A 10,000-nucleotide genomic window follows, 5' to 3' on the forward strand; every position below is an offset into this window, starting at 1 on the left:
ACGTGAGGAGACCCGTGTAAGCCAAGACGAACACAGCCACAAGGGGGATGAGGCCGTAGCCAACAGGGAGGTTTCCGTAGATTCGCGCTTCGGGGGGGGACTCCTGCAGAACCGCTTGGATGGTTCGTAGGGTTTGGTACCTCTCTGTTGGTTCTGCACGTCGGGCCTCTCGTGCTTTTACTCGTGCCAGGCGGGTTAGCTTTTCGCCCTGAGGGGAAGTGGTTGGGATTTAGAAAGAAAGAAAGAGAGAGAGAGAGAAAGGAAGAGAGAGAGAAAGAAAAAAGAAAGAAAGAGAGAAAGAAAGGAAGAGAGAGAGAAAGAAAAAAGAAAGAAAGAGAGAAAGAAAGACAGAAAGAAAGAGAGAAAGAAAGAGAGAAAGAAAGAAAGACAAAAAGAAAGAGAGTGAGAGAAAGAGAAAAAGAGAGAAAGAAAAAAAGAAAAGAAAAAAAGAAAGAGAAAAAAAGAAAAAAAAAAGAAAAAAAAGAAAGAAAAGAAAAAAAAGAAAAGAAAAAAAAAATATATATTTATATATATATATATATATATATATATATATATATATATATATATATATATATATATATATATATATATATATATCCCTGAGTTCTGCCACTTGGTATGATATGATGAGCACATATATCTTTTTTTGATAACTAGGAAGCGAAGAAGTAATATGTGTATCTATGTTTAAAGTCAAACGGACCAGAAATGTCTTATCACTTTTATATTCATCAAACTTTTAAGGAAATATAAGAAATAAGAAACATAAGGACAATAAAATCATGCATGACCCTCACATCCATTAACAAATACTTCGAAGCTAAGTTCTACACAAACACTCTAACAAAATTCCGTAAAGACGTCGTAATTACGTTTTTTGAAAAGTATACTGAAAGGTCAAAGAACCCCAGTCACCTAAGATCCAAGGTCAGTATTGTATGACCACATGGAGACCTTTGAACAAGGATCTTGTTCAATGCGCAAGATTTGTCTCTTAATGTCAGTTCAAACTTGACCCTCTGTTCAGTGAATTTCACTTTCGGGAAATCTATCTCATTTGATTAAATATCGAAAAATATGTTCGACATTTAAATCTGAATGGGATGTTATATGATACACAATTAATAAGCTTGAGGGAAATATATGTTGAGGAATTATTTTAGAGCCTTTATTGTTATATAAGCTTGAGGAAAATATATGTTAAGGAATTATTTTAGAGCCTTTATTATTATCATATTTGTCTTATCAATGAGGTACACGCAATATATAATGCATATTCAACCCCTATTATTTTTTTAAATATAAATCATTAGAAATATATCTCAGCCAATTCACCATATGCAAATTACAACTACCCACAACCTCACAACAACTGAACAAAGCATACAAACCTTTCGACGCAGAGTATGGACGTGGTATGATATCAAGAGAACCATAATAGTGCTTACACCGCCTGGTAGCAGGTAGACGATCTCATGCACGCCCTGAGACAGCCGGTAGGTGGTGAATATAGCCAGAAGCAGTATGATGGTGACATTCGTAGTAAGGGCGTACTGCAAAAAACCGACCATCAGCGACCTGAAGGTGTGCTGAGTATCTTCTATCTTTTTCAGCAGGTCTTTGGCAGCTTCGTCTGTCCAGTGATCGCACAGGTCTTGTAGTTTATGGTGTAGGTGTTTGTAAAGGTTTGTATAATAGTCCAGGAAGGTTATGATTAAAAACGTGGTCATAAATGGTAGAATTTGGTATATCAGATCGACCAGCAAAGGTGGAAGTTCATCCAAAAGTCTGTCAAATGTTTCCTCAGAGTAAGTTATCAGTTCATAAACAGAGTAGAATAAAAATACAGTCACGGAAAATATGCCCGTCCCGACAGCCACATGGGTGTTGCCTTTTGACTGACCCTCCTTCTTCTTCTTCGTGTGCTTACATCGGTCTTTAGGAAGCTTGGGTAACAGTTCCATATTCCTCTGGAGTGTTTCTGTAATGCTCTTCAGGGAATGAGTCTTAATCAATGGTATCAAAACACAAACACCTACAAACACCGGTGACTGGAAGAGCTCAAACAGAACGGTATTTTGATGGTCTTCGAGTATATACCATAACTCAGCCGAGACAAACGTCAGCATTGGAATGAAGTACCACGCAATGTACGCCACGAGGAGCTTCTTAGTGTGAAAGGTATATCTACCATCTTCTCCCTTCTGGCCGATGTAAACCCCGACAGCTTTCAAAAACTGAAACCTTCGAGGAAAGTGAGCTTCGATGTCTTCTTCGTCGGTATCATCATCAAATGATATATATTCACTGATGTTATGGGAATTCTCGTGGTCAGATACCATCATTCTCGCTAACGCAATGTATATCACGATCACCTATGCTGAACAAGAACAAATTACTTAAATAACAACCAAGAGAAAGGTTAATGGCCCATATCTGATAAGTATAAGTCTTTGGGATATAGATAATAGATATCAGCAAAAAAAAAAAAGATGAACTGTATATCCTTTAATCAATGCAGATTTAGTGTTTCTGTAGATTTATGGCTATTTTTTTCAGATTTTATATATTCGTAAATGTATTTGAAAGTAAATCTTCTTGCTTTCCTTTATTTTCTAACAGTTCATAATAACAAAGGTTTAACATTACGTGTAATACATGAAAAAGTCATCTAAAACACAATAACAATTATTAAAAGTACTTGTAAACATTATTACAATAAAATGAGTAAGTTTACTATAAATGCAATATATACATATATGACCGGGAAAGAGGGAGGAAGAGAGAGGAGAAAAAGAAAGAGAAAGAGAAAGAGAAAGAGAAAGAGAAAGAGAAAGAGAAAGAGAAAGAGAAAGAGAAAGAGAAAGAGAAAGAGAAAGAGAAAGAGAAAGAGAAAGAGAAAGAGAAAGAGAAAGAGAAAGAGAACGAGAACGAGAACGAGAACGAGAACGAGAACGAGAACGAGAACGAGAACGAGAACGAGAACGAGAACGAGAACGAGAACGAGAACGAGAACGAGAACGAGAAAGAGAAAGAGAAAGAGAAAGAGAAAGAGAAAGAGAAAGAGAAAGAGAAAGAGAAAGAGAACGAGAACGAGAACGAGAACGAGAACGAGAACGAGAACGAGAACGAGAACGAGAACGAGAAAGAGAAAGAGAAAGAGAAAGAGAAAGAGAGAGAAAGAGAAAGAGAAAGAGAAAGAGAAGAGAAGAGAAGAGAAGAGAAGAGAAGAGAAGAGAGAGAGAGAGAAATAGAAAACAAAAGAGAAAAGGGGGAGAGGAAGAGAGGAAGAAAGAAAATAGAGGGAAAGAACATAAAGATGGAGAGTGAGAGAGAGTGAGGGAGTTAGGGGTGAGGGTGAGGGTGAGGGTGAGGGTGTGTGTGTGTGTGTGTGTGTGTGTGTGTGTGTGTGTGTGTGTGTGTGTGTGTGTGTGTGTGTGTGTGTGTGTGTGTGTGTGTGTGTGTGTGTGTGTGTGTGTGTGTGTGTGTGTGTGTGTGAGAGAGAGAGAGAGAGAGAGAGAGAGAGAGAGAGAGAGAGAGAGAGAGAGAGAGAGAGAGAGAGAGAGAGAGAGAGAGAGAGAGAGAGAGAGAGAGAGAGAGAGAGAGAAAACTATAGATAGATAGAGAGAGAATGAATGAGAGAGTGAAAGAGAAAGAGAAGGAATGTGAGTGAGAAAGAGAGAGATTAATAAAGAGAAAATAAATGAGAGAGGGTGAAAGAGGACAGAATGAGAGTGAAAGAAAGAATGAGAAGGTGAAAGGAAACGAGAGAGTGAGGTAAAAGAAAAAAGAGAATGAGAGTGATTTTTTTTTAGAAAGAGTGAAAAGAGTCACTACGTCAAATAAAAAAATGTGAAATTGATGAAAGAGAGGGGGAGAGAGAGAGAGAGAAAGAGAGAGAGAGAGAGAGAGAGAGAGAGAGAGAGAGAGAGAGAGAGAGAGAGAGAGAGAGAGAGAGAGAGAGAGAGAGAGAGAGAGAGAGAGAGAGAGAGAGAGAAAGAAAGGGAGAGAATGAGAAAGAGAGAAAGAAACTATTTCCTGTGGAAGGTAAATAAAAAAAGATGAAATTGTATTTACTGTTATATTTTTACATTTTATTCCATACAGTTATCCTGAAGCTCACAAGTTATGAATTATATAAAACTATTTGGATTTTCCATCACCACTGTTGTTTATTTGTAAAAATTATAAATATAACAATAAATATTATAAACGCAACAGAGCTATCTGTTACTCAAAACATGTGAAATACAAATAACAGTACACTAAACAGTGTTTACATGATGACTATTTCTTTCAAAATTCCCCTATGATTGCAAAGCTTACAGATTGAGAAGAATACAACTTTAACATTCATGACAACAATCTAACTGATGGCAAGTTGGCAAGCTAAGAAAATAAAATTATCAAAAGCTGATGAAATACACAGCATGAAAAACTAAACTAACATTGACACCAATTGAATTTTCCTGACAAATTGACGGCTGACGTAAATACAAAGATGAACTAACAATGAAATAGAAAATAGAAAATAAAAATACTGTTTAAAAAAAGAAAGAAGAAAAAAGGAAACATTTTGTCAAGCAACGAATGGAGTTTCTTTTAGGTCGATTGCACCAAAAGTGTTCCATCATTTTTCCAGTCTTCCTACACGCAAAAAATTTTACTTGAAAAAATTCCCCATATGACTGCCACAGGTTAAACGCACTTGAACTCTCTCCCGTAGGGTTAAAACTAGATGCACATGGGACGCTGGGGTAAACATAGGTTATAGTACGCTTTGGGATCCCAGAACTCCGGACCCTTCCACCCGCACCACCCCTTGTTTTGGATGGTGTTGATGTCTTCGCTTCCCGTATAATGCGGATCTAGAATGAGGAAACTGATGTCTCCACTCTCCGTGTTGTAGTCCACCCCGATGATCGTGTGTGCCAAGACGCCGCCACCTATCATGATAGGGCTACCCTGAGTCTGGAAATGGTGACCCAACTCCCTTCCCTTTTCTGCCAGATCTGCTCCACTACTGACAAAGATGAATCTTGAACTGATATTATACAAATTATCCAAAACGAACCCGACTTCTGTTGATCCTATCCACTGACGAGAATTGAGAAAAGTTGACGGTTTGTCCCCTATGTCGACAAGGCATTTCTGAATTTCTGCATGTGTTGGAATGGGCTTTTCTGTGTAGCCTTGGAATCTAAACCAAGATACTAGCGTCTGTAAGGACCTGTAGGCGCAACCCCACTTATTATCATCAAAATTATCCTGCATGTAGTGATGGTATCCGTAAATTCCCTTAACGACCGATATTTGCCCATACACTGATGACGGTTTCAACCCGACGTGAGTATTCTTCAGAACGGAAGATTTGGCTTCTGTTATTGGCAGCCTGTTTCCCCTCTTCACCATGGGCTGGTTCATCGGGAACATCAAAACTTCGTGTACGTCTTTCCTGTACGGTTCTAAACTCTTCTCTTCACTTTTGTCTGGGTATATCACATTTACTACATGGCCAGAAAGAAAATGTAAGGAATTAAATGATATCAGGTCTCCACATAACTTCTTGTCATTTAGCTGTCTCTCGAGCCAATATTCAGCTAAATGCAACTGCTGAACCACTCCTTGTGCCAAGAGTGCTGCAACTTGTGAAACTTTGCAAGACTTCTGTAAATACACAATTGCTTCCCCGTTAAAGAGAGTAGATAGGATACCAGACTTTCTGTTATCTATCCGTACCACAGGCGCATTTCTACAGTTTACCGTACTTCTGTTCTGCAACATCTGGAAGTTAACAGTGTGCAACGATGCCTTCTTCTTCTTGGCACCTTTAATTACAGATCCAATATCGACATTGCCCTTGCCACCCTGATTCCCTAAACTCAACACACCCCCGTCCTTGTTCTGTAAAATAAGTGTGGACTCTTGTAACCTGAAGCAGGTTGATGGTGACTCAAGTTGATCAACCAGGGTTTGGATTGTATTGCCGATGGACACAACAGCGTCCCTTGATGTAAGGTCAAAGGTGAAGGTGACCCTGGCCAAGACAAAGAGTTCAGCCAGGTCCTCTTCAGTCAATTCAGTGAAGCAGGATGTGGATACTTGTTGGTCCTCAGAAACATACACATGAAGATCTTCTTGGTCCCATACAACAGCTATCTCATTGTCCTGCAAGACAATAAAAGACATGTCAGTCACTCGAATTTGAAAGGAACCCGAGACTTTTTCCCCCCTCATAACATATAAATAACAGAGCATATAGACATACATACATGCAAGAAAACATAATTAAAATCAACTTTGAGAGGTCAGACTCAATTCTTTTGCATCAACATCATGTTCAAGACCTTTTCCTAATGCAAATATACATATATACATATATATATACATATATACATATATACATATATACATATATACATATATACATATATACATATATACATATATACATATATATATATATATATATATATATATATATATATATATATATATATATATATAAATATATATATATTATTATATATATATATATATCATGAGTTATCAAAGACAAGATTGATCTTGCTTCCACAAGTCTTACATGTATACAAAAACTGTAATTTGGAAATGCTGATAAAACATCTAACATTAAAAAAATAAAAAAATAAAATTAGAGTCACTATCTGCCACCCAATCATCCGTCAAAATATACAAATTCTAAACAGGATGGATAAAAAATATATATGTATATATATATCATTATTAAGTCATGTACAAAGTGAATCTCTACAAAGTTAGTTAGTTACTTTATATGTTCTACAGTTCAGAAAGTTGCAAAACTGACAAAATTGTTAATTCAATCCATGACTAGAGTGAAAGTAATTCAAAGCAAATGAAAAAGATATGAGACCGAAGCAAGAGGAATTCATGACCGAGCTGGGTAATTCAAATCAAAAGAGAGAGAGAGAGAGAGAGAGAGAGAGAGAGAGAGAGAGAGAGAGAGAGAGAGAGAGAGGAGACAGAGACACAGACAGAGATAGAGACAGAGGCAGAGACAGAGACGAAGACAGAGAGAGAGAGAGAGAGAGACAGAGAGAGAGAGAGAGAGAGAGAGAGAGAGAGAGAGAGAGAGAGAGAGAGAGAGAGAGAGAGAGAGAGACAGAGAGAGAGAGAGAGGAGACAGAGAGAGAGAGAGAGAGAGAGAGAGAGAGAGAGAGAGAGAGAGAGAGAGAGAGAGAGAGAGAGAGAGAGAGAGAGAGAGACAGAGAGAGAGAGAGAGAGACAGAGAGAGAGAGAGAGAGAGGAGAGAGAGAGAGAGAAAGGAGAGAGAGAGAGAGAGAGAGAGAGAGAGAGAGAGAGAGAGAGAGAGAGAGAGAGAGAGAGAGAGAGAGAGAGAGAGAGAGAGAGAGAGAGAGAGAGAGAGAGCACAAAGAGTACCTTACCTGTAATTCAGGTCTGGAATGATCTCCTTTGGTAACTTCAAACTTTCCAATGCATGTGAGAGGTACAGGAAGTAACAGGGATTTGTCATGTTTCAGGTTCCCATAATTTGTACATAGAGCAATGGCCAGCAAACGTCCGTCATCTGTGCGAAACCCAAATAGCTGGCCTTCCCTTGGTTCCTTCTGACGCTGCAACCGCTGGAAATTAAGAGGAACTGTTAAAAGCCGAGTAAAATAGAAGCTCCGACAGAAGAACGGTTCTTGCCGTTCATGTGTTACTTTTTGGTGACCTAAACAGGGTATTACTTTTGGAAAGTATTATTCTGAATAAATATACAAAGAAAAGTATAATTGGCTAACTATCATCCTTTATAGCAATATTCCACATTTACAAGTAATAGCTTTGTACATAGCAACTTAATAAGAGAATTTTCAGGTAATTTCTTTTTATGCTTGAAAATGTTTTTTTTTTAAATAAAATGACATATATTCCCAAAAAAGTTCCATATGCATTAAAAGCTTATGACTTTATGTGTGCATGCAATTCTTTCAATCATTTTTAAGTATCTTGGGGGAGTCTAAGCCAACAGGCTTCATTTTAGGTAACAAACAAAAATTTAATAAAGTGCACACTCCTAATTTTATTTCAATTTTTTTTCCTATGTTCAGCTTAATCAATGATCCAGCTTACGAAACTATGAGTACCTGATCAGGTGCATGTATACTTGTGTCATATTGACCATTTTCCAGGTTACCTAGAAATCTCAAGATATACAACAAAATATTTTCAATATCATTAATTTTTATCAACCCATTGCAGTCCCCAGGACGAGCACTAGTGCCACCTATGCTGCATCCCAGATGGGATATATTTCAGAGCGGGGCAGCATCACACGACAAGTCCCAACCTTTCCCACTCGCTTTCATTCACTCATTGTAAAACTGGAGCCATATCTATGCTCATAATTTTTTTTGTGTTTAAATGTATTGTGAGACTTATATGAGCCATATGACAGGCTCTATTACTGTTGCAGTTGACTGAAATTGTAGTATAGGCTCCATCTCAACCCATTATCTTCTTTTCACTCAGTGTGGTACAAGTATTTCTGTTTTATGAGAAGACAAAAAAGTGACTTTATTTTTTGTGCATTTGTGTACTTTCGTAAACAAATATGGAAAAATAAACATGATGAAGATAACATGAAGATAACATAAGGAAGGACACCTGTACTTATGACTATAAGTGCCACATCACAAGGTAGCCTTACTGGCACAGGGGCATATTGTAGACGCTAGGCATGGTTGAAGTCACCTTCCGCTTCTCATTCTGCTTACACATCCTTCATTGTAAGTACTTTAGAGCAAGAGGTCGGCATCTTGCTGTGCGCCATCACTCTCTGAAGACAGCGCTTGCTAGACCCTGGAAGAGTGCTTTTCAGGCTCTCACTCCTGCTGGTAGTGCCATCTATGTTTAGGATTTTAGATTTAGATTTCAGAAATCATAGTAATTATGGTTGCAATCATCCTCATTCATTAACCCTTTCCCAACGGGGCACTCGCTACGCGAAGACCCCTATGTCGGGCGATTGCAATATTGCATTGAAATCGTCACACTGGCACGACGCCCCGGCATCGAGAGTTTGGCTGTGTCACACGGGTGTGATGCACCGTCGTCATAGGGTTAAATAGAGTTATTACTCATACTATAATTAAGAAACACAGTGATCCACACTCCCCCAACTCAAATATGAAACGACAACTATTGTCACAATGCCCTCAGTCAGGTCATAAACTCATGTGTCGTTTATGTCATGACACCCGTCTACAATGGGTTAATCATACCATAATGAGATCATTAACATAGATACAAACTATTAATTCAAAACCCTACAAAGTCAATAAATCAGTTGGATCAAAATAAGACTCTGTTTCCTACAATGTAGTGGATATGCAATATGAATTCTACGTTTGATATACCTTTCCATAATGACTATATGAGTGACAACAATTGCAGTCATAATTACTTTAACTACCGTGATATTAAGCAGACCTAACATCCAAAACCTAGATGGCACTAATTTCTTCTAGCACCAGCAGGAATGAGAGCCTTGAATGGCACCCATCCATGGTCTCTAGCAAGCACTATCTTTATAGAGTGGTGGCACACAGCAAGTTACCAACCTCTAAAGTACCGCAGATGAAGGATGTGCAGGCAGAATGAGAAGAGGAAGGTGACTCGAACCTAGCCCAGTGTCGACAATGTGCCCCTGTGCCATTAGGGATGCCTTTTATTGTGGCACTCATACATTCCTTCCTCTTCCCTACCTCTTCATGTTATCTTCATTGTAGATGGTTATATGTTTCGTATTCGTTCATGACAGTACACAATTAAGAAAAAATAAAGTTGCTTTTTGTCCTCCCATAAAGAGCAACACTTCTATCACACTAAGAATAAAGAAAATAATGCGCTGATATGGACCCTCCTCTACAATTTTAGTCAACTGCAGCATTGATAGAGTCTGTGACATATATAAGTCTCTTAATAATAAAACACACAAAAATGGCTCTAG

At 38.1% G+C, this 10,000-nt stretch overlaps 2 protein-coding genes across 2 annotated transcripts in view; both read right to left on the bottom strand.

Annotated features, from left to right (window-relative positions):
* LOC122246663 (uncharacterized) overlaps positions 1–2,459 on the bottom strand; it is a 2,597-nt gene extending 138 nt beyond the window's left edge. Inside the window, exons 1-2 of the mRNA XM_043005371.2 lie at positions 1,395–2,459; positions 1–208 (exon numbers count right to left, since the gene is read on the bottom strand). The exon at positions 1–208 is cut by the window's left edge and continues 138 nt beyond it. Coding sequence (XP_042861305.2) covers positions 1–208; positions 1,395–2,348 — 1,162 coding nt within the window. The 5' untranslated portion in view covers positions 2,349–2,459. The remainder of the gene's footprint in view (positions 209–1,394) is intronic.
* A 1,611-nt stretch (positions 2,460–4,070) lies between these two features.
* The window catches only part of Ufsp2 (UFM1 specific peptidase 2), a 7,554-nt gene continuing 1,624 nt past the window's right edge, over positions 4,071–10,000 (bottom strand). The window contains exons 2-3 of the mRNA XM_043005384.2: positions 7,431–7,628; positions 4,071–6,171 (exon numbers count right to left, since the gene is read on the bottom strand). Of these exons, the coding sequence (XP_042861318.2) occupies positions 4,738–6,171; positions 7,431–7,628 (1,632 nt within the window). The 3' untranslated portion in view covers positions 4,071–4,737. The remainder of the gene's footprint in view (positions 6,172–7,430; positions 7,629–10,000) is intronic.

Source organism: Penaeus japonicus, unplaced genomic scaffold (assembly GCF_977035675.1).
Source record: "Penaeus japonicus unplaced genomic scaffold, GWHDUDI00000001_assembly GWHDUDI00000028, whole genome shotgun sequence".
NCBI lineage: Eukaryota > Metazoa > Arthropoda > Malacostraca > Decapoda > Penaeidae > Penaeus > Penaeus japonicus.